This window comes from Pteropus alecto, unplaced genomic scaffold, assembly GCF_000325575.1.
Source record: "Pteropus alecto unplaced genomic scaffold, ASM32557v1 scaffold88, whole genome shotgun sequence".
NCBI classification, from domain to species: Eukaryota; Metazoa; Chordata; class Mammalia; order Chiroptera; family Pteropodidae; genus Pteropus; species Pteropus alecto.
The window spans coordinates 9590836-9614528 of record NW_006494611.1 but is presented as its reverse complement, the minus strand read 5'-3'; the positions used below and the strand labels follow the sequence as shown (position 1 = coordinate 9614528).

The 23693-nt window shown below is 41.9% G+C and overlaps 1 protein-coding gene across 1 annotated transcript in view; it reads left to right on the top strand.

Moving 5' to 3' along the window:
• Window positions 1-20638, top strand: part of ABCC2 (ATP binding cassette subfamily C member 2) — a 56494-nt gene extending 35856 nt beyond the window's left edge. The window contains exons 20-32 of the mRNA XM_006926007.2: window positions 1262-1382; window positions 1665-1800; window positions 2457-2676; window positions 2832-2986; window positions 5631-5786; window positions 6693-6892; window positions 8413-8539; window positions 10114-10215; window positions 10699-10842; window positions 11710-11868; window positions 12883-13049; window positions 15685-15879; window positions 16562-20638. Coding sequence (XP_006926069.1) covers window positions 1262-1382; window positions 1665-1800; window positions 2457-2676; window positions 2832-2986; window positions 5631-5786; window positions 6693-6892; window positions 8413-8539; window positions 10114-10215; window positions 10699-10842; window positions 11710-11868; window positions 12883-13049; window positions 15685-15879; window positions 16562-16691 — 2012 coding nt within the window. The 3' untranslated portion in view covers window positions 16692-20638. The remainder of the gene's footprint in view (window positions 1-1261; window positions 1383-1664; window positions 1801-2456; window positions 2677-2831; window positions 2987-5630; window positions 5787-6692; window positions 6893-8412; window positions 8540-10113; window positions 10216-10698; window positions 10843-11709; window positions 11869-12882; window positions 13050-15684; window positions 15880-16561) is intronic.
• Window positions 20639-23693: the final 3055 nt, after the last annotated feature.

The window sequence follows — 23693 nt, the reverse complement described above, 5'->3', positions numbered from 1 at the left end:
TACTCAGCCTTTGCTGAGAGGCTGTGTGTGTGTGTGTGTGTGTGTGTGTGTGTGTAGAGGGGTGGGGCATATCTTTGACATGCTAGCGGACAACTTACAATTCTGCCTCAGCCTTTGTTTCCTGCTTGCACAGAGCCTGAAGGTTAGGCAGAAGTGAGAGAATAGGGCCTTCTTAAGTTTTTCTTGGGTACGTGCACAGCCCCACACATGTGTATGACATTCTAGATTGCCAGGACTATATTGAAGATATCAAAACTCCTTTGGGATATCTTGTTCCCCAGCTTTTCCTTTTAAGTTTTTGGTCACTTTCTTATTTATTCCAACTATAATCACCACCTCAGGAAGCTGTAATTATAAACAATTGCTGCTGATTGTTTCAGCTAGCTTTAAGTCAGGTCCAATAAAGACCAGCCTTGAAAATGGGGTTTTCCGGGGAACAAGTCAAATAACTTTTGGGGGCATTCTAAACTCAATCTGTTCCCTCCAGCAGCTGCTAGGCTGCTGATTTTCATGGTTACCAGGATTGTGAGGCTGTTGGTTTTCTAGGCTACAGCAGATCTGAGAAGGGGATGGGAATAGAGTAAACTATCACAAAGCTTACTGTTCTTAGTGAGATTTAGTCATTTTTCTTAAATAAATGCTCCTTGGATAATTGACAGCCTTTGTTTAATTTCAGAGTAAAAAAAAAAAAAAAAAAAAGTTCACTTTAACAATTTTTTACCAGTATTCTCACAGCTTTTTTTAATTTCTGGAGGTCTTTACTCTACCATTCCCATTGGTGCCCAGGCTATGTTTACATTTTATTTTATTTTATTTTATTTTATTTTTTTCAGTGTATGTTTTTAAAATGCTTTAAATTCATAAAAGTTTGTCAAATTATTGGAATTTCAAGAAGTGCATTATTAATTTACACTCACCACTTTAGTCATTCTGGGTAATTATGACTCTTCTCTTTGTCCACTAAAACTCTTAAAAATTCTTTCCTGCTCCAAAGAAATTTAGAACCTTCTGGGAATACTTTTTTCCTTTTTGACTATTTTCTCTTCCAGTGGAATATTAACTCCTCTCTCCTTTATCCTGGTGTTTCTCAATGAGAAAATATACCAATAAGTAGTATTTCTAGAGTAAAAGATTCCAGCTGCGTGTACATCCAGGATCTCTTGCTGAGGTCAGCAAGATCAGAAAAGCCTTCTCTCTCATGGTTCAAAGGGCTGTGAGAGCTCTCTGCAACTATCTCGCTAACCTTTGATGTGTCTCCTAGTCAATGAGAACAGTGAAGAAGACGACTATGGACTGATGCCCAGTGTGGAAGAAATCCCTGAGGATGTAATCTCCTTGACCATGAAAAGAGAGAACAGCCTTCATCGAACACTTAGCCACAGGTAGGTCATTTTTTCAGCTGGCAGCCCTCATCGCTCCCATATTTCCTCTCGACCATTCTCTTTTTCTTTGTGGGCTTTTTTGAAGGTAGTGGACACCATGAACACTCATAGTTCTTCCCTTGTTTCTTTATATGAGGAGGAGGGTTGGAGTGATGTGTTTACACCCAGGGCCATCTGCTATGAAATGCACACTGAGCAAGCAGAGCAGCTGTGATATCTGCTTGCAAGAAGACCCTCAGGATCTACATACTCAGGAAAACTTTTCCCCTCTCCATCTCTCAGATCTAGATCCAATAGCAGGCATCTGAAGTCTCTAAAAGACTCCTTGAAGACTCGGAGTGTGAATATCCCAAAGGAAAAGGAAGAACTAGTGAAAGGACAAAAGCTAATTAAGAAGGAATTTATGGAAACTGGAAAGGTGAATACTACAATAAAAAGTACCATTAGAGGTGATATAAGGCTTGGGATCCCAACATTTGAAAGTTTGATGACTTGAATATGTGGCTCATGTTTTCTTCACAAATCTTTAAATTCATCATTGAAATCTTGGTAGAGCCTCTGGACTTTCTATCAAATCATATATCCACGAAGAATGATAGGTTTCCTGTGAATATCTTCATAGCACACTTCATGAGTGTTTGATTCCATTCTGATATGTACAGAAAACAACAAAACTTCTTTGAGATGAAATACTGAGAACACTAATATATTAGTCTCAGAGAATGCAGTTCAAATTTACAAAGCTTAAAACCAAGGTCTTAAATTTAAAGTCTTAACTAAAATCCAAATTAATAAAACAAATTCCAAGATCTGAAGTATAATACTATCTGTCTCATTCCATTTTTCTATCTTCCCCTCTTCCTTGCATTTAGAAGCTCATTAATTCTCTGATGATTATTTACCTTGCACTGTATTTCGGCATTGATTATTATCCTGGCCCAATGCAGAAATGATAACAACAGACTAGTAAATTTTACTACTTGCGATCCACTTTTCCAGGAGATTTGTATTCTAGGTAATTCCTCACCAAAAGCTATTAGGAATTCTACTAACATTGAGGTTGGGGCTTTGTAGGTGAAGTTCTCCGTCTACCTGAAATACCTACAAGCAGTAGGATGGTCTTCAGTTTTCATCATCATCCTTGCTCATATATTCAATGCCGTGGCTTTGATTGGATCCAACCTCTGGCTCAGTGCTTGGACCAGTGACTCTAAAATCTTCAATAGTACCAACTACCCAACCTCTCGGAGGGACATGAGAATTGGTGTCTATGGAGCTCTGGGATTAGGGCAAGGTACGTCTGTTGGCTACGATAACTATTTTTTAAAGAATCTCTCTGGTCCATGTACTTTTGCCTGGACTCAGGAAAAAAAATCTGCCATTATATTCTTTGCAGAAGTCTTCAGGAACCCCTGTGCATGGTGCTGACTAAATCGGTTCCATTTCTAGGTATATTTGTGCTCATAGCCAATCTCTGCAGCACCTGTGGTTTCACCCATGCATCAAACATCCTTCACAAGCAACTGCTGAACAAAATCCTTCGAGCGCCCATGAGTTTTTTTGACACAACACCCTCAGGCCGGATTGTGAACAGGTTTTCTAGTGTAAGTATCTAAAGGGCTGTAAGACATCGTGTTTATATGTTGAAGATCTTTTTATTTCTGACAGGGAAAGAATTCTCATGTTCCTCTGGGCAACGCTGTGTAGTTCCAGTTTTCTTGTCCACTCAGTATGTGGATACAGGGATGAACAGTTCTGGCCCTTTAAGTAGATCACCATCTAGTGAATGAAACGGCCAAGGGAATAAAGAATTGTAATAGAAATGGCAAAACCAAAATACAATGATGTGCGCAATGTTGTTCTGGGAGTACAAAAGGGGGACAGAGAAAAGAGGTACTATCTCAGTCTGGGTGACTGAGGGTGGGAAATGTCACATATGGTGACACTTGAGCTAAGTAATAGAAGTTAGCCAGGGAGATGGTGGGGGTAAGTGGCAGATGGTGGCAGTAGAAACAGGATGAGAAAAATTATTCTGCAGAGGGAAAAACACAACAGCACTGCCACTGGCTGTCACAATGAGTGAAAGGAATAGCAGAATAACCCTTTGCTTAGTCTCTGCCTCTATTCCTGAAACCACTATCTTTGATGCCTTAAGAATAAGAAAATTTGGTCTGGATTATGGAAGACAGAGACACCTATGATTTTAATGAGGTTCTAAAACATTGTCTCCATCTACTTCAGATCCTAGAACACTTAACATTCATTCATCCATTCAAGCAGTTAGTCAATGGCATTTATTGAGCACCTTCTATGAGCCAAGGACTATACTAGCCATTGGAATGCTCAATAAATGTTAAGATCATAGGTGGTTCTCTTCCATGGGCCAGACCAAACTCATTGATTCTTATTGCTTTTGAGATGGAAATTCAGGAACAGAGGCAGAAACCAAGCGATTCTGAGTAATATTCAACTCTTATAAGCACAGTTTTCAGTCCTCTGTATAAGAGGGAGCACATATTTTTTAATGTCTGAGTAGCTCTGGATCCTTATTTGGTTGGTCTTGAAGCAGATACAGAAAGTCTAGCTTATAGCCCACAGCCAAGTTTAGTCTTCTGTAGAAGAGGGAGCACATATTTTAAAATATCTAAGTAATCTTATTTGGTTGGTCTTGGAGCAGACACAGAAAGTCGAGCTCATACCCCATAGCCAAGTTCTGGTGACACAGTAACTGCTTCAATCGTGGGATATGACTGGTCCCATTTATCACCTTCCTCTAGGACAAAAACATTGGACATGGTGTCATTAGAGACAACTTCAATGGCCTCTCTGCTCTTTAATAGAACCTAAGAAAGCATGCCATTTTGAATGGGGAGATTTCTCACAGGAATTTTACAAAGATTGCAACTCTTTTCTGATGTTGTAATATATAATTAATCTTCTGAAAAAGAGAATACAGAGATCTTACTGTGAGTTGCTTAGGCAACAGTCCTATTTTGCTAACTGCTTTTTCATGAAAAAGGAGACTGTCATTAATTATATAGTGAGTTTTGTAGGGGAGGTGTCTCAGGCTCATAAAGGAGTGTTTGATCTAGGGTCCTCTAGAACTGGTGACTGAGCCCTTAAGAGGAGATGAAGGAGTGGGTGAAGGAAAGAAAGATGGAGAATCTGTACCAGGTAAGGGTCAAAAGTAATGTACACAGAACTGATAGCTGGTGAGGATTTTTTTTTCTTCCAACCTTGAACATATTGTTATTTGCATTCTGATGTGACATTGGGAAGAGCACTTTAGACTCAGGAGTTATCCATTCTTCAGGGCTCTCTTGAAAAACTGTTAACCCTTACCCAGTTTGGGATACTCCAGAGATACTCACTTTGATACGCACATATTCCTAATCCCAGAATCAATACAATCTAAGAAATATAGGCAAGGGAAATTCAAAATATAAGCCAGTCTCCCTGTGTGTACTAAACCATCCCTCATCCATCCATCCAACCATCCATCCATCCATCCATCCATCCATCCATCCATCCATCCATCCATCCATCCATCCATCTATTTGTTCATTTATTCAACATGACATGAAGGTGATATGGTAGTAAGACCTAACCATCATCTCTGAGCTCCTCTGTTAGAACACTGGCCATGCAGGGATCACATTTTATCTTTACTTCCCTCTCTCCTTGAAGCCTGTGCTCAGCATAGGAAGCAAATTCCCAGGTAGAGGATGGTTGTTATGTCAAAGGTGGGTGATAGGGCCTCTTGACTGGAGTCTCCAAACAAATGTTTATTGAATGCATGTTATATGCCAGGCTCTGTTCTGGCTATTCAATAAAATTAAGACCTGTGTAAAGTTAGAATAATTGAATTGGCTCAGCTATAGAAGGATTTATCCTGTAAGGCTATATTTGTTTACAGTGGTTATATTTGCTTACAGTGGTTATAAATGGTTTAACAAATTTGACAAATGGGAATTTCACCGAAAAGAGTAAAAACCTATGCTAAATCTATTTTTAAAAGGTGAAGGGTGACTGCTGTATTTTTAGAGGGATTTAGGAAGATAAAAATATTACAAAAATGAGATTGGTTTGGAGGTGAACAGAACAGTCTATCGCAAATGAATATTATGAAATGATTAAAAGAAGGAATCACTAAGGACCCAGAATTGAACACATTTCCTGCTGGAATCAGGAAAATGTAAAATGTTGTAGGAATTCATTAGTATACCATCTCTCCTTATGTGTTTCTAGGATGTTTCCACGATGGATGACACCCTTCCCGCGTCCTTGCGCAGCTGGATTTTGTACTTCCTGGGGATAATCAGCACCCTTCTCATGATCTGTTTGGCCACTCCAGTCTTCGTCGTCATCATCATTCCTCTTAGCATCATTTATGTGCTTGTTCAGGTAGGAGCTAGGTCTCCTTTCCTCTCTGTTTATAGACTCTCAGACTCCTTCCTGAGAATCTCTTTTGTTTATTGCTAGTCACTTGTTCCTCTCTAGCATCTTTGTGATTTAGTCATATATTAATATACCAAGGAGCCCATAGGCCATTGTCTAAAGATGAAGTATCAGCGCCAACTGGTATACAGTTCACAACATATCTCACCTTAACTGCTGCCCCTCTAGAATCTTAAGTAGGGCATATTTATGTTTAGATACTACTTTGAGGATGGCTCTGGACAAAGTATTGAAGGTCTGTAAGCATCTCCCCCACCCCCCGCCACACACACACACACAATGGTTAGTTCATTGGTTGCATCTAGAAAAGTCATGCTAAGGCTGTTTCCTTGGTTAGCTTAGGCTTTTCTACTTGGATGTGTCTCTCAGTAGTAGCTAGATCTCATTTTACTTCGGAGAAGTTCTAGTTTCACTGGGGTGTCTTTGGATGGCTTAGACTCAATTGCAATGTGTTTTTGAAGGAACAGGTAGTTTGAGAGCCAAGCCTCACAGAAATACTGGAGCAAGTGGAAAGGACTCCATGCCCATAATAAAAACCAATGGGAGGGAAGCTGTTAAGAGATTCTTGTCCCACCAATTACCTTTGGGATGAACTGTTCACCTCACGGAAACAATCTTTCTTATTTTCATCCTCCTCAATTCCCCACCAACTTCAGACCTTCCCACCATCCTCTTCCCCTGGTCCTGTCTCATCATTCCTTTAGCCAGAGGTGAAACTGGAGGCTTCTGTCCTGTTCAGATGTAGGCTGTGTCCATCAAGGTGAAGAACACTGGGTCATGGTCACAAAGGAAGAGGTACGACATATGTGACATGATTGTGTAACTAACTGACTTTTTACTTTTGGGGTCCAGATATTTTATGTGGCTACTTCCCGCCAGCTGAGACGTCTGGACTCTGTCACCAGATCCCCAGTCTACTCTTTCTTCAGTGAGACTGTGTCAGGTTTGCCTGTCATCCGCGCCTTTCAGCACCAGCAGCGATTTCTAAAACACAGTGAAGTATTGATTGACAATAATCAGAAATGTGTCTTTTCCTGGATTATCTCCAACAGGTGAGGCTTCCTTGGGTATATATCCAAAAGTGTGCTTTGAGATTCTGTATGTTTGACATTAGCTGTGGGAGAACAGGCATAGCCAGCAAGTGAAAGTCACTCTGGCCAAACCCATGTAAGTAGAGAGAAGAAAGCATATGCTTTGGAGTCAGAAACTGGAACCCTGTGCCTGTTCTGCCATGTACCAAGCTAGGTAAATTGCCATCACCTCTCTAAGGAGAATCTCATTTTCTTTGTTTTTACAATGGCTAGACCATAACCTATCTCACAGGCTTATGGTGAAAGTCAAATGACATCTGTGAGCATTTTGTAACAGGTACTGCATGAGGGTTGGGTGAACTGGACATTCTCTGTTTGCTTCCCTGACAGTAGGTATAAGATTCTCCGTAGGCAGGACAACACTTTGTAGGTTAGCAAACAAAGCAGGGGTTGGAGGGAGGACAATTGGGAATTTTCAGGTAAAGCCAATGGTGACAGAAATGGAAAGCTCACATCCTGTGAGGAGAATCCCTGAGAAGGGTGAGCATTCTTCATTTCTCTAGCATCATCAGACCCTGGCAAGAAGTGGTGTATCCTTGAAGGAGAAAGGTCTTATAGAGGAAGTGGGAATTCTTAACTAGCTTCCATATTATCTTGAGGTAGTAAGGGCAAACTAATGATACTCAGTATTATTTGGAACATGCAGAGGTCAGAAATCTGATTGTAAAGATATTTTATTTCTTAGGTACTTTGCAAGAAAGAAACAGGCATATAAGTCATTAACCTATTGGATCCCCCATTGTAAATATGTATCATATTTATTTGTGCACATGCTAGAATTATTGGTACAAATTTATTTAAATACATTTTATTTATGTTTATAACTATGTCTATCCATATCTCATTCAGTTCTCTACAAACCCACAACACATCTCTCTGCGATCAGCTTGCACCTAACTTCCCTCCACCTCCATCTTCTTCTCTACCATTTTAAAATCATGAAACCAGACAAGATACATTGAACCTTGCTGTGGTGTTTATTTTCTAACTTTACATATAGATTCTCTATGCCATTATTTCCCCTTGCCTAATAGAGAGAAATTTCTTGGCACGTTTGTTAAAAATGCAGGTTTCTGAACCCTAGTCTAAGCTCCCTGAGTCAAAATCCCGAGAAAGAGTCCAGATATTTTGTGTGTGTGTGTGTGTGTGTGTGTGTGTGTGTGTGTGTGTGTGTGTGAATTTGTGTATTTAAACAATCGCCCCAGATAATTCTTATGATTTGGCAAGTTTGGGAGACATCGAACCATAGATTTCCTTAGTTCAGTAAATGCCTCTGATATCTCTAAAATGCAATTTATTTTTAAAATGCAACTTAAAACACTTTAAGAACACATAGTATAGTCAAATTGAGACACCTGCTAAGAATACCCTACCAACTCAAGCCCTCTGCGAATGTTCTATAAACACGTAGGTTGCTGGGTAAGGTAAGGAAGTGGATAACTCTCAGTGACACCTCTCTCTCTGGTTCTGTTGCCCTGTAGGTGGCTTGCAATTCGTCTGGACCTGGTCGGGAACCTGGTTGTCTTCTTTGCTTCCTTGATGATGGTTATTTATAGAGATAACCTAAGTGGAGACACGGTGGGCTTTGTTCTGTCCAATGCACTCAGTGTGAGTCTGATGGTTGGGAATTTGGATAAATCAATGAACTTATTCTTAAATTGAGCATAGAGTATACCATGTTCTTGATTCTTTTCTAGATCCGAGGCACTAGAGGAGACTAAGCTTTAAACCCTGGCTCTGTCTCTAACTGTAATCCATGGACATGCTCCTTACCCTTTCTAAATAGGTACCAGTGTCGTCAGGAAAAATAGATATAAATTTTGTTGCCCTTGGAAGTTAAGAAACCAATTTATTATGATTCCATCTAATAGTTCCCTGCCTCTCTGCTTGATTCTAGTCCAAACAAAGAATAAATTAGTTTCTTTTCCATAATATAATAGTAACCATAAAGTCTTTTGAACAAATAACTTCTCCTATGTTTGTTTTTCTTAGATCACAAATAATTAGAGCTAATTCTAGTAAAGAATATAGAGTCCAATAAAACTCCCAGCATGACGAGGGAATAAATGTTAAACATTACTTCTTAGCACCTAAGACAGTGGCTGGCACTACAGTAAATGTTCCATAAATGATACTCATTTAATAAGCCATTTGGCCATCTTTCATGGTATCTTTTTAAACTAAAATATTAGAGGTTTGCATAGCCACCAGCACACTCCATACGGTGCTGTCTACAGTAAGAGTTAATAAAGGCCAAGGTGATCATGTTGGGCACCCAAAATAACTCTGTTGTTCACCAGAGTCACTCAGTTCCTTATGTCACTGCCCTTTTATCGCTCCATTTTTAGGCTTATTAACCTGGACAGGGCAGATAGGGCAAAGAGAGAACTATTAGACTGAACCCAAACAAAAACATCCAAATATCAACAATTCCACGTGGTTCAAACTACACACAGTGGTTACTCTTAGTCCCCACAGTCCTGTGCTGTCCTTCTCTCTAAGCAGCATTTGCTCGCCAAAAGCTCCCTGTTTTGACTCTTTGCTTGAAAAAAGCTTGTGTATGAGTAATCCACAGATGTCCCGGACTCTAGACAAGCCAGGATCATGACCACCCTCTGCCTGGTGGTTAGATACATCTTTGTAATGGCAGGAAGGCCCCTGCAATTTATTGGGGTAAAGGAGGACAAGAGTTTATGTGGATGTCCGCCTTAAGGGCTGAGTTCTCAATTGAGCTGTTAATTAAGAGCAGAGAGAAGAGGCAGCTTTTTGGAAGGCTTTTTCCTACCTTGTATCTTTTCTTATGCTTTCCCCATTTGTAGAATGCCGCCCACCACCCTTTCCACAAAGAAACAGTAGGCTTAAAGGCAGGAGATGTCTGGTCCCACTCCACCAACTTCCAGCCTCTCCAACCCCAGCCTTAGCCCCAAGCCACCCCAAGCTCATGTTGCTTTTCATGTGATCACGACACAGTTGAGCACTTGGCTGTCCTCCAGGCATTCGATGCTCTGGTCTCATTTTTCTCCCCCAAGTTAGTAAAGATTGTCACTTACACTTTCCTTGCTCTCTTGTAGAGTTCAGCATAGTGCCAAGTACAAAGTAGGCACTGGATTGACCTTGTGGTTTGACTAGTTGCATTGGTTTATGAGCCTGGGATGATCTTTAATCTTCTGGTTTTTCTGTAGATCACACAAAGCCTGAGCTGGCTAGTGAGGTTGACATCAGAAATTGAGACCAACATTGTGGCTGTTGAACGAATAAATGAGTACATAAATGTGGAAAATGAGGTAAGGGGGAATTAGAAGAACTCAGGGACAAGGGAGGAGGTGCGGAGAAGGAGAGGGAGAGACGGAGGGAGAAAGAAGGAGAGAGAGAGAGAGAGATGACTCCTTTGAGAGAAAATCTTCACCTTGTCTAGAGAACACATGTGGGAATATAAAGGTGATCCTAAAGTCCCTCGCTCTAGCTCAAAGGGCCCAACTTCTTGAAACTTAGAATAGGAAACAGTTTGGGGGAGGTCAGGCCTTGGAATACACTGGGTTAAATGGTGGCTCTATTCTGCAAATCCACGGGACAACCTCGTGGGATGGGGTTTCTTTAATTGAATAAAGTAGGAACCTCTGAAAGTCCCAGTGTATTTCAATCCATTCAGTGCAGATGCCCACAGGTAGCTGGGACACTGCTACCCTTCTGCTCTGCGACGTGAGTCCCATGCGGACTGTTCAGCGAATCGACTCTCCGTAAAGCACTTCTCCCTGTCTCCTTGACAGGCACCCTGGGTGACTGATAAGAGACCTCCAGTAGGTTGGCCCAGCAAAGGGGAGATCCAGTTTAGAAACTACGAAGTACGGTACCGACCAGAGCTGGATCTGGTACTGAAAGGGATCACTTGTGACATCAGGAGCATGGAGAAGGTAGGTAGAACTGAAGAAGGTCCTGAATGTAAGTCCTTGTGATCAGAGGACTGTTGGACAGAGGTAGTGAGCAGCTGGACTTTTTTTGGGTCTTCATCATTCAGATGGAGTGAGTCAGGGCACTTCCTCTCCAGAGAAGGTATAGAGACACACCACCACCATCAGAGGGCAGGATATCGACATGGGATCAAACAGACTCACTGGGGCTGGAAGGGCTTTTTTGTTCAGCCCTTCCGTGCCTCCCTGCAGGCATTGCTTCTCCAGTGGCTGACCTCAGGCTCATTTTCTGTAAGAACCAAGGCTTCTAGAGAAGAAGTCAGGAAGCACCTGGCCTGGGGAAGGAACTGGTGAGAACACTAGTGTGGAGATTCTCCCTGCAGAGAGAAGGGCTTAGTTCTCCTTCTGGTCTGCAAAGTCCTGCACCCTCCTACAGTGTTCTTGTTCTACGAGGACTTAGGGTCTGATGTAGGACCAGAAAATGTCAGGATAAGGTTGCAGAGGTCCATGACAGGATCTGCTTCTCAGTTGACGGCAGGCCCGGTCCTTCATCTCTCCACACTTCTAAACAAAGATTTTTTTTTTTTAATCTATAATTTCCAATAATAATTATAACAGCTGCTAATGTGTCCATTTCCAACAGTAGCTGTCATTCTCAGCAAGCAACAATTTAGGAGGTGGGATGAGAAGGCAGTCATTTTCTGACATCTGCCTCCCCCCGCCTCCCAAAAAAACAAAATCAGTTTAACATTTTAGAGATGTAGCAGCCAATCCCTGTCTCTTACCACCTGTGATTATGACTGCCCCAGGCTCAATTTTTGCTCACCAAGAATCACATGGTGAACTAACCTGCAAAGGAATTTTTTACAGATTGGTGTGGTGGGCAGGACAGGAGCTGGGAAGTCATCCCTGACAAACTGCCTCTTCAGAATCCTAGAGGCTGCGGGTGGCCAGATCACCATTGATGGGGTAGATATTGCTTCCATTGGGCTCCATGACCTCCGAGAGAAACTGACCATCATCCCTCAGGTGAGCTCTAGAACTTACTCTGTCACACACAGCAGGGGACAGCTCGTTCTGCAGAAAAACATGTGCATCTTCTTCTTGACGTAGATTCAATTAGCAGTCTCATTTCTGCAGCCTACCCAGGATGCCTAAGCTAGCTTCCTACAACACATTGTTTTCAAACTCACAAAAAAAAGTTTTGCATTTTGGGGGATATACTTGTGTGGCTGCCAGTATTTAACCAGCAGGTGGCAGCAACACAACGGAAGTCAAATAGAGCAGATGATTATTTAGCATTTCTGTAGCCCATCACGGTTCACAAGACCTTTGCAACCAGCATTAGCAGTTTGGTTGCTGAAGCTTGAAACCATTAAGCTTTACATTCCCCCATTTGACATGGTTAAAAGATAGGGGAGGAAATTTGCTGCAGGTTTCTGCCAACAAGGCGAATGCTTAGTGCATCAGCAAGAAAGGCTTCCACAGGGTTTTTTGGACCCCACCAAATAAGGACTGCCCTGGAGGCTTCTTGGTGGTACCTGGAGCTTCATTAGAACCATTCCTCCTCTGCTCACTGCTGCCACGTCTCTGCGGGTGGTTCTGGTTTGTCTGGGGTTCGCTCAGTTTGATGCACCCATTTCTCCAGCTTCCTCAAAGGCATAATAAATTCTTCTCCTGTGACTATACCACCCTTGATCCCTCCACATCCACACCATGAGTTTTCTTTTGGGAGTTTGGGACAGTCTTCTTCCCTAGTAAGAGATGCTAAGACAAATTTGGAAATCCATAAATAAATCTCAGAATGAAAAACAAGACAAAACAAACAAACAAAATCCCCCAAAACAAAGACTCCTCTTAATCCTGTGCTTAGCTCCCCCAGCTGGCAGCCACTCTAAACCTTCAGAGGGGAAACTACAAAAGCTTAACCACTAACCAGCTTTCTCTCTCGGGCCAGTCCTACTCTCTTTCTCCTGACCACAAAGTACTGCTAGTCCTTTCTCTGTCATTAGCCCAGTAACCCCCTTGTCCCTGGACTTGCAGGATCCTATCCTGTTCTCTGGAAGCCTGAGGATGAATCTGGACCCTTTCAACAACTACTCAGACGAAGAGATATGGAAGGCCCTAGAGCTGGCTCACCTCAAATCCTTTGTGGCCAACCTGCAACTTGGGTTGTCTCATGAAGTGACAGAGGCTGGCGACAACCTTAGGTAATGCTTCATAACCCACCTCCCCCACAGGCAGTGAGAGGAGCCTTTGTTTCTTGTGCTAGGTGGTACCTGGCATCATAGAATTTTCACTCTCCAGGTCTAATTCCCAATGTGTCCTGTGAACCCATTGTGAAGATGATCTGATAGAATAGATGTGAACACAACAGAGCTCTTGAAAACCTTTGTTAGAACATATGTCTTCATAAGACATCATTACACAAAGTAAGCTTACAGATCCTGCCATGGTGGAGGTTTTTCACTTAGCTGCTCACTGCAATAAGGATGAAAACAATCCCAATGCCTGGTCTGACCCTAGGGAGTCTGATTTCATTGGTATGAGGTGTAGGCTGGATGTAGGAGTTCTAAAGGATCCCGAGTGTTGCTATGGGAATCCCAGTTTGAGCAGCACTGGTCTCAGGTGATGGGGATGTGGTGTCCGAAGTCCATGGGCACTTGGAACAACTTTAACCAGCCCAGAGACTCTCTTGGCTTCCCAGTTCTTTTTACCTTTCCAAAGCTTTTCTATGTATGTGGACTTCACACTTCTGGTCTTCAGTATGTGCTTACCTGTCGGCTTATAAGTTGACCTGGCATTTTCCCTATGACAATTGGGTTTTTCCTTCCACACACTGAAGTTCAGACCTCAGCCAAAGCCCACTGCTCAGAGGTAGTTCTTGCTCCAGTCCTGGGTACCTTCAGAGTGGTAGGCAAGGCATGGACCATTAGCAAGTGAAACTCAGAAAAGAAGGGAAGCTCAGTAGCTCTGGACCAGCAGCTCTGGCTTCCCCTGGGAGTTTGTTATAAATGCAGAAGCTCAGGTTCTTGACTTGAATCCACATTTTAGTAAGATTCCCAGGTGATTTTTATGTATATTACGGTTTGAGAAACACCATCTAGAGCGTTGATTCTTAACTAAGCTGTATGCTAGAATCACTCGGGAAAACTTAAAAAAGAATTTCAGTGTCCAGGCGGCCCCCCAGACCAGCTGAATCAGGGGCACAGGTGACTTCGTTGTATAGCCCCAGGGAACACTTGTAAGCCTTGGTATAGAAAGAAGACCACCAAGTTTGTTTCCCCTCAGCAACGAATCTAAGAACTAGCAGGACTTAATGGGTCTTTAGACCTATGAAAAATGCTATTAAACATTCAGTCAACAAATAAGCATTGGGCACCTACTATATTCAGGCACTGAGATAGAGAGGGAGATGACACAGACACAGCTCCTGACCTCCCAGCATTTACAGCGTGATGAAGACAGACCTTTTGAGAATAAATGCTGTGTAGTAAATGCTACAGACATGCGGGGCCATGTGGAAGCCCTGGCAGGATGGCAGGACGTGATGGGATGCAGGTGTGCGGGGCTTGACACTTCCGGTTTGTAGGAACAACAACAAAAAAATCACACTATCTTTCTCTGTCCATGCTGGGAGACACTTAAATGGAATTACACAGTGCCTCGATTTCAGACCTGGTTTGGGGTGTTGAAACTTAACTTTCTCTGGTGAGTGATCAGAGATTGGAGCTCAATCAGCTTGGGCAAGAGAGGAGAGGGAGAAGGCGAGGGAGGGGGAGGGGAAGGTGGGAGAGAAAACCAGCCAAGAGCCGAACGGGTGTTTAAGCAGAACTGGAGTATTTCCTCCACATCAAACTGGTGTATGAAGCGCAGCTGAACCAGGCAGGAGTTTGTTACAAGTTAAGGAAGTAGTTCTGCAGTTGCCTCTCACAGAGAAAATCTGGAAGTTTATCTTGAGTGACTTCTCATCTCCTGCAGAAATTTTGTTACAGAGAATTACAGAACTTTTAGTCTAGCCACCTTCTGTTTAATATGCTCCCTAATGGCCACAGCAAGAAGGAGCAATTAGCGAATTCTGGAGTGTTTCCTCCACATCATTGCCCAGAGCTTCTTTATTTAAGTAAGAGGTCCAGCCTGCATTACCAACCAGCTTTTAGCAAATTAAAGCAATTTGCATTTTACAAGCATATTGGAGTTCTACATACATTGCATCTCACACCAAGACATCATGTTCATTAGTTAGCTACGTCTCTAATCAAGGCAGAAGGCCTCTAACCAATAATTAGCCTTGAGACTAGGCTAATTAAAATAATAAATAGATTTGCCAACGCTACTGAGAAATGCCACTGGGGTGTTCTCGTGTGGCATCACTCTATTAATGATGTCAGGTCAAATACGGCTGAAATGAACTTGGGGCATCCATCTCATTTTGGAATTTGTGTATTTGTGTCATTGGTGTATTAGGGTATCACTGCAGCCAAATGCAAAGCACTAGTCCTGAGCTAGTCTTTTCCAAACTTGTTAAACATAAAAATTGCCTGGGGTGCTTATTAGAAAATACATGTTCCATGGCTCTTCCCATTCTGATTGAGCAGAGTGGGGCCCATAAACTTGAATATTTAAATTAAGTGCCTGTGGTGGGTCTTCTAATTGGGAAAGTTTGGAAAACATTGTCCATGGTAACAGTGAGTAGCTAGTGAGAGAGGCTAAGGCATTCTGGGAGAATTTAGGAGTGCGGGTTTTCCGAAGTCTGACCTAGAACATGAGGACTGTCCCCACATCCAATCCCAGGTTATTTCTTGGTCCTTAGGGCTAATGCTTGGTCTCTTCCATTGGCTGCAGCATAGGGCAGAGGCAGCTACTGTGCCTGGCCAGGGCTCTGCTTCGGAAATCCAAGATTCTGATCATGGATGAGGCCACTGCTGCAGTGGATCTCGAGACAGATCGTCTTATCCAGATGACCATCCAAAAGGAGTTCTCCCACTGCACAACTATCACCATTGCTCACAGGCTACATACCATCATGGACAGCAACAAGTGAGTGTGGGGGCGGGGACGGGAGCAGAGCTTGATAGACGCAGCTTAAATACATCAGCCACGTGATATCTTACAGCAGATGGGGTTTACCCATCATTTTACTGATGAAGAAACAGGCTGACAGATTTCAAGTAATTTGCCCCAAATTATACGTATATCAAGCTAATGGAAGCCAACAGGGTTAAGGGAACTAATTATCTCGATAGTAAAGTGGAAGTCTGTGTGGAACAATAACCAAGTATGGGGAGGTGGAGGCTCCAGACCTGAGTGGCAGATACTGACCACAGACCTCCCCAACCAAACTGGGTCTCGCCTGCTGCTCCTGGAAACAGCTTCCTGTTCCTTCCAGCTCTGACAGATTACATTCAAAACGGAGTAACATCAGTAATCTTAGAAACTGTTTGGAGAGGATAGGCTCCCTTAAACAATGTGTATCTTTAAAAAAAAAAAAAAAAAAAAGCTCATGTAAATGGACTCATACTGCATCTATTCTCCTACTACTTGATTCTTTCGATCGACATTACGTATGGAATTCATCCGCGTTGACGTGGTTCATCTGTTCTCGCTGCTCTGTAGCCTTGTATGAATGAATGCACCACAACTTAGTTCTGGTTATTCTTTTAAGTGCCAAAATCTGAGATGCTGCTTTCTAAGACTTGTATTTCCTTCTTTCTTATTTCAGGGTAATGGTTCTAGATCATGGGAAGATTGTAGAGTACGGCAGCCCTGAAGAACTGCTCAAAAAACCTGGCCCCTTTTATTTCATGGCCAAAGAAGCTGGCATTGAAAATGCGAATAGCACGACGTTGTGAAAGCAGGTCCCATGGCTTAGAGAAGGACTATAAGGATCATTCCTTAATTTTATTTTTGGGATGTATATCATACATAGAGAAGTGTGTGTAAATGTACATTTTAAGAGATCATAAGTGAACACCCATGTACCCTCCATCCAAGTTAAAAAAAAGGAATATTACCAGCTACAGCAGAACCCCTAACGATCCCACTTCAATCCTACATCCTTGCTTACCAACCCCCAGAAATAACCACTATTCTGAATTTCTTGATAATTATCCCCTTGCTTTTCATTTTAGTTTTACCAAGTTCATATATATCCTTAAACAATGTGTACCTTTTTAAAACTTATGTAAATGGCTTGTCTCATACTGCATGTGTTCTTCTATGACTTTTGTTCAATGTCATTTGAGACTCATCCATGTTGATGCACTCAGTGAGGTTTGTTCCTTCTCACTGCTCTGCAGTATGGCCGTGTATGAGTACGCCAGTTTACCATTTAAATGTTGGACAGCAATAGGATTATTTCTACGGCTGTTTTTGTTTTTTCCTATTATGAACAATACTGCTATAAACATTCCGGTATATAGTTCCTGAGATACACATGCAAGACTTTCTTAGGCTATAATGGGGAGTATACACATGTTCATATGCGTATACTAGGTAACAGCAAACTGGCAATGCCAATTTAAAACATTTTGTCAAGCTGATGAGTATGAACTGGTACCTCAGTGAGGTTTTAATTTATATTCCTCTGGTTACTATTGAGGTTTCGATTTGAGGTGTTTGCTGTTTTTGTTTTTTTGTTTTTGTTTTTTATCTGTGGTGCTCTATTTCCTTGTAAGCTACTCACTCTCCTTAGCATTTTATCTGTGAACATTCTTTGAGGCCTGCATTGAACCTGAGCTGTCCTAAATGGAATTGTCCGAGTTTTTGGTGTCACGTTATTTTTGGTTCGATGTATTCCTTACGTCCATTTCGGTGATGCAATAATAAACGATTTTTATTTATTCACCATTTTAGCTGTTTGATGAGTGAGATGCTCAGAGATTTAAACTTCCTAATGGAAGGGGATAAATAACCTCAAGGCTGGAATGAGGAAGGGAAGTGTTTCCTCCTAGTTGCTCTGTTCCCATCAGCATCACTCTGACCATGTTTTTCTGCAGTGGCAGTTCATACAAGTAGCAGTGCTGATTGCAGCTGGCAGTTTTTCCAGTATTCCCAGGACCGGTGACATAGTGCTGCTCAGAGACGCCAGCACCAGCTGTGCAGCGCCCCTTCTCAGAAGTCCACGTTTCCGCCTTAGCGATGCCAACCTCTTCCCTTTCTCCCCCGCAGCCCTCACGGGGTTGGTTGCTTCTTGCGGTGGCTGCTCTCTGAACCTTCTTTTCCCTTGGCTCTTTCTTCAGTGCCTACCTAGCAGTTCTTTACATTGTCCTGTTAAAATAACCTATGGTTTCTGTCTCCTGACTAACCCAACTGATAGAGCCCTTGGAGACCATCCAGTTCAAGTCCCTTATTTTTCAGATGAGCACCAATCCGAGAAAGGTTAGAGGATATCCAAAGTCAAAACATGAGTGTTTCTGGCAGAACCAGGACCAGAAACAAATTTCCTGATTTTCTCCAACAATTTCTTCTTTTCCTATCATGAGGATTTTTGATCTACCTACTCCTATGATGCAGATGAAGAGAGGGGAAAGGTCATCCATATCTCAATAGTGATGATTAAGCCACCCGGTGAATGTTGTGGGAACCGGAGCCAGCCCAGACCCAAAACTTCAGTGATGACTCCGACTACTTCAAATCTTGTTGGCCCAGGCCCCAGATAACCCACTCACAACATTCTAGCTCTTTCCCACTTCTCTACCTGAGGTCCCCTTTTTTACCTGTCCTTGAAGCATTAAGATGTCCCTATGCTTTTGACTCCCACTCTATGTTCCTCCGTATTTTCTCCGTAAGTGACTTCATGCACTCTTGTGGTTTCACCTTCTACTCATGATTCTCATTTCTAGTCCCTTCCTCTTCTCCAATTTAGAGATTCATATATTCAACTGCCAGTGGGTGTTATCGCCTGGATATCCTTTAGGCCTCTGACACTCGACTTGCTTTATTTGACATACCCTTCTCCTCCCTTCATCAGAATAAAAGAGAGATTTTTTTCCCCTTGTACTTTCTATTTCAAGTGGTAACATCGTTTTCCACTCAGTCTTACAAAATGAAAACCTCGGCATCACCCCTAACTTTTCCTTTTCCAGACCGCATCGGCCATGAGGCCCTTCCACTTTTCTTTCTTTATCCCCATCACTTTTGCCATCTTTCAGGTTCTCATCACATCTAACCTGTACTGATGGCATAGGTATTGCTGCTTCCTGTATCGTTTTTCTCAGATATATCCACCATGGCTACCAGTGGTCAAATATGCAAATATTTGTATAAACGCCTTTCAAAACACCCTCTGAAGAAACTTGTTCCACTGAGGTACTAGGATGAGAATATATTTAATCATAAATGCACATTGGCTATGACTTTATTTAAAAATTATCAAACAATATTATACAAACATTGACATTTAAATGTCTAAACTTCTGCAACTTAGATTTAGTTAGCAAATACCATATTCAACTGTAAGCATGGATTTAGTCTTCTAAATAGGTTAGACACTAAACTGTTTAAAAAGCTTCATATTGTTTGAAGATATCAAGTAAAAGATTATAAAAATGCATAAAAAAATTAACTGTAAGAAGCACTCCAATTTCATAGTATTCCTTTTCACTTCATATGCAAGTAATTGGTTATGCTGTAGAATTTAGCTGTTACAGTATAAAAAGCAACTACTTAAGGGAGAAGTAGAACAAAGAGGGGAAAAGTTTACGTAGGTGGTATCTCTTTTAGGTAAAACAAGCACAAAGAAATAAGAGTTTCAGGAAGAAAAATTACTTAAGACTAGTTTGGTTCTTACTGAGTTTGAAAAAATGGACTAATACGGAACTCCTTTCTTCAACTGTAACGATCAAGGCCTTAGTTGCCATACTGGTAATCTCTCGGACAGTCACCTCAGCCCTTGCCATGACAGCCATTTGGCTATTCTGCCTGATAACCACTATCACTGATTTCAGATCTTTTTGTCCTGTCCCCAAGCTTCCACTGTGAATGATGAGCTTTTTTTGGAGCAGCATTCTTTGAGACATTTATCTGCTGTTTAAGCCATAGCCACTTGTTCCTGTAGCAATTGTTGAGCTGCCCACAGGTTATATCTCTGGATAGAGATGTCTCTCCCCTTGCTTGGTGCTAACGCCTTTGCCTGCTGGCTCCTTTGTCAGGATTTGCATTTGGCATCATAAAGACACCTCCTAGTCTCATAATTATCTGCCTGGCTGATATACTTATTAGTTTAACTCTGTAAAGCAATTATACTTTGGCTAGCTTTTCATTTTCCTTCATCAAGAGGTTTAATTTTTCTGCATAATTGACTTCATTGTTAATGGTCGACCAGAATCCTTTTGTTTTAGTTGGACCTGGAGTAGGCATAAACTCAAAGGCCAAATCTAGCCTGCTGTTTTGTAAATAAAGTTTTTTTAGAATACAGACATGCTCACTTGTTTCTGTATTATCTATGCCTGCTTTTGTGTTATAATGGCAGAGTTGTGACAGACTGAATGGCCTGCGAAGCCTAAAATATTTACTATCTGGCCTTTCATATAAGCAGCTTGCTGATCTCTGCTCCAGAATCACTAGTATAGTCTGGACTGGATCACATTTCCATTCTCAAGACAATTGGGCGGAAAAATGTCGTGTGACTTCATACCATTGGTAGATAAAATGGTCCCCAAAGATGTCCACATCCTAATCCTCAAAACTCGAGGATTTACCTTACATGGTAAAAGGGATTTTGCAGATGTGATTAAGGATATCGTAATGGGGAGATTATCCAGCTGGGCCCAGTGTCATCACAAGGGATCCTTGAGAGTCAGGAGGGTCAGTTAGAATGAAGAAAATGTGATGAGAAAGAGACACTTGAAGGTGCTATGCTGCTGGCTTTGAAGACAGAGAGGGGCCACAAGCCAGGGAATGCAGGCAGCTTCTAGAAGCTGAAAAAGGGAACAGATTCTTCCCTAGAGCCTCCGGAAGGAACCAGCCCTACTGACACCTTGACGTTAGCCCAGTGAGACTAATTTTGAACTTCTGATCTCCAGAACCGTACAAACTAGTTTCAGGCCACAAATATGTGGTAATTTGTTACAGTAGCAATAGGAAACAAATACAATACCATTAGCCCAAATAGCTCTGGTAAAATCGTCAATATTCTCCAACTGAAGTCAGTATAATGACAATTCATTAATTTCCACTGAATCCCACTATGGTTTGAACTTGTAGAAGATTATGCTATCTTTTAAGCCCCATTCAAAGTGGATTTCAATGTTCATATCTGTCACCCTTCTACCAAATTGCAAAGATCTTATTGAGCTTAGTCATATTTAGAGATCTTTTCTTGATCTCCATTGAGAGGCTCTAGAAAAGTCCCTGGTTAAGGTCCCTGATTGGGAATCTGTCAGCTTCCCTGACCCTGGACCTGAGGAGTAGCTGCTGTGGGAAAAGCTTGGTGTCCTGGGGAGGCCCAGCCATGGCAGTGCACAGACAGTGCCTTATGACATGGTCCTGCTGTCTGCTGCAGGGTCCCACATCTGCTCCCAATGTTTCCTGAATGAAAACATTGCTGCTGCCCTAATCAGAGGGGTCGCTCCCTCCGACCACCACACCACTGGAACTTACCTCTGGGAAAGCACTACGTCTGCTCCTTTCTTCTTGAGGGTCACCTCTGAATGGCGGTAAGAAATGGATAGGCCTGCAGGGTAGCTAGCGAAGTCTGCAATTTGTTGTGGAAAGCTCCCTTCTTCATACGTGCAGAGCACTAATGTTGATCTTCACTAACAATTGCAAGAAACTTCCATGGGCTTGGTGAAATAAAGCAGGGGCTCAGATGGGGGATTATTATCCTGCGCCATGGCACCGAGCGTCTGCCACAGTAGCAAAGGTAAAATAGTAAAAATTTCAACAGGTGGGAGAGTTTAAAATCCTCTGAGTAGTGTGACTTCATACCGTGACTAGAGGATTTAGAATGACATATCAATCTCAAGGTTTCTTGGTCTTCAAGCTTAAGGTTCTGCAAGTGAAACAGAATTCAGACCTGGTGTTTTTCCAGGACCTGTTTGTATTCTTGACCCTGAAGAAAAGCCCACGTAAACAGTCTCAGCTTTGCAATTAATTCAAACAAGGTGACACAAAATTTAGCCCTTATTAAAGCTGTGTACTTCTCGAGCTCACAGTGCACAGACTTGCAGACGTTATCTTATTTATTCTCAGAGCAACCTCGAGGCCAGAAATCTACAATTTACAGATGACAATAGATTCCCACCCCGCACCCCACCAACTCCTTCCCCGTTCTTCTAGGACTCTTGCATGAAAGCACAACAGAAGAGCTACTTCCAAACAGGAAAGGGAGAAAATTCATGGGAGGAAGTAAGCGGGCAAATCGGATTTAGAATTTTTCTTCAATAGTATTTCCTTCTGTTGTGTCTGAAATATCTGACACCCTTTTCTTTCCTTGGTTTTCGTAACTCCTACTTTTTTGACAGTAGAAAAATCCAGTAAAAAAACTCGCCTGGACAGATACTTCTCAAATTTTAATGATACACAAACAACCTGAGGACCTGGCTCAGTAGACCTTGGCTGGGTCATTTCCAGCAAACTCCCAGGTCATCATGATGGTGATGCTGCTGGTCTGCAGAGCACTCTTGTAGGACTGAGACCTAGCAGACGTCCAGTGTTTAAAACAAATCCATCTTCTTTTCAATCACTTGCTCCCACGCCAATCGTCTCCCTTTTGCCAGTAATTCCATCATTTCTTCAATTTTATATTCTTTATAGGATGACTTTTTCCATTCTCAAGTAATCTTATCTCCAAATCAATTAACTTTTCCCCAATAATTAGGTTTTCTTGCCTTTAATCTCCCTCCCTCCACATTATCCTGTTGCCATTTAGTTTTCCTGAAACAGGTGATTCACTGAAGAATCTAGTTTATTACCAGGCTCATAAAATCTAAATTCCTTGACTTGGACCTCAGGCTTTCTAATTTGTTTACTATGTGCCAGGCGATGTTGTAGTCTCTCCACGCACAACCTCATTCAATCCTTACCATTCACATGAGGTGGATAGTATTACTATCTCTAGATGAGGAAACTGAAGCGCAGATTAGGTAAGTTGCCAAGGTTACAAAGCTCTTAAGTGTCTGAAGTCAGACAGTCTGGCTCTAGAACAAGGTGTAAAGACTCAGCTAAAGAGCCCAAGGCCCAAGTTTAAATTCAGGATCCATCAAAAACTTGATCTATGAGTTGACTAAGTCACAACGTCGTTGGATCCCATTTTCTTAGTACATAAAACGAAAGAGTTAATCTATGTTTCTCTCCCAGAGTCTACCTACATAACCATGTTTTCTACCCCAATATCAGATTGCTTCACTGTCACCCACATTGTCCTCAATCCCACCTCTGCCAGTTGTCCTGCTATATCAGCCCCAATCTTGCCCAAGCTGCTACCGTGACCTCGTTCATCTCTAGTGCATCAGTTTCCACCTCTGTAATATCAGGAAAATACTAACCTCTTAGGAATTCCAGATTAGAGAATTCGACTTTTCTGCTTTTCTAGGATTTTATAGTATAAAATTGTTTAAAATAAAAAGGCAATCGCCTGCAGCATGAATATCTCTTTACAGTAATTCCGTTGATATTATATTTGACAAATGAATTTTTTACTTGAATTTCTTCCTTTAGTCCCTTCCATCACCCGGAATTTGGGCATCACTTAATTATCAGGAAGGTATCCTCAGAAATCCAAGAGGAAGGTTCAGGCTAAATGTGGAGGGAAATCAAGAAAACATACTCGTGGCCCTTAGAAATGTTTTTATTTATAAAATAACTACTTCAATATAAACATCTCTCTATATAAACACTACTCACAAGAGGCT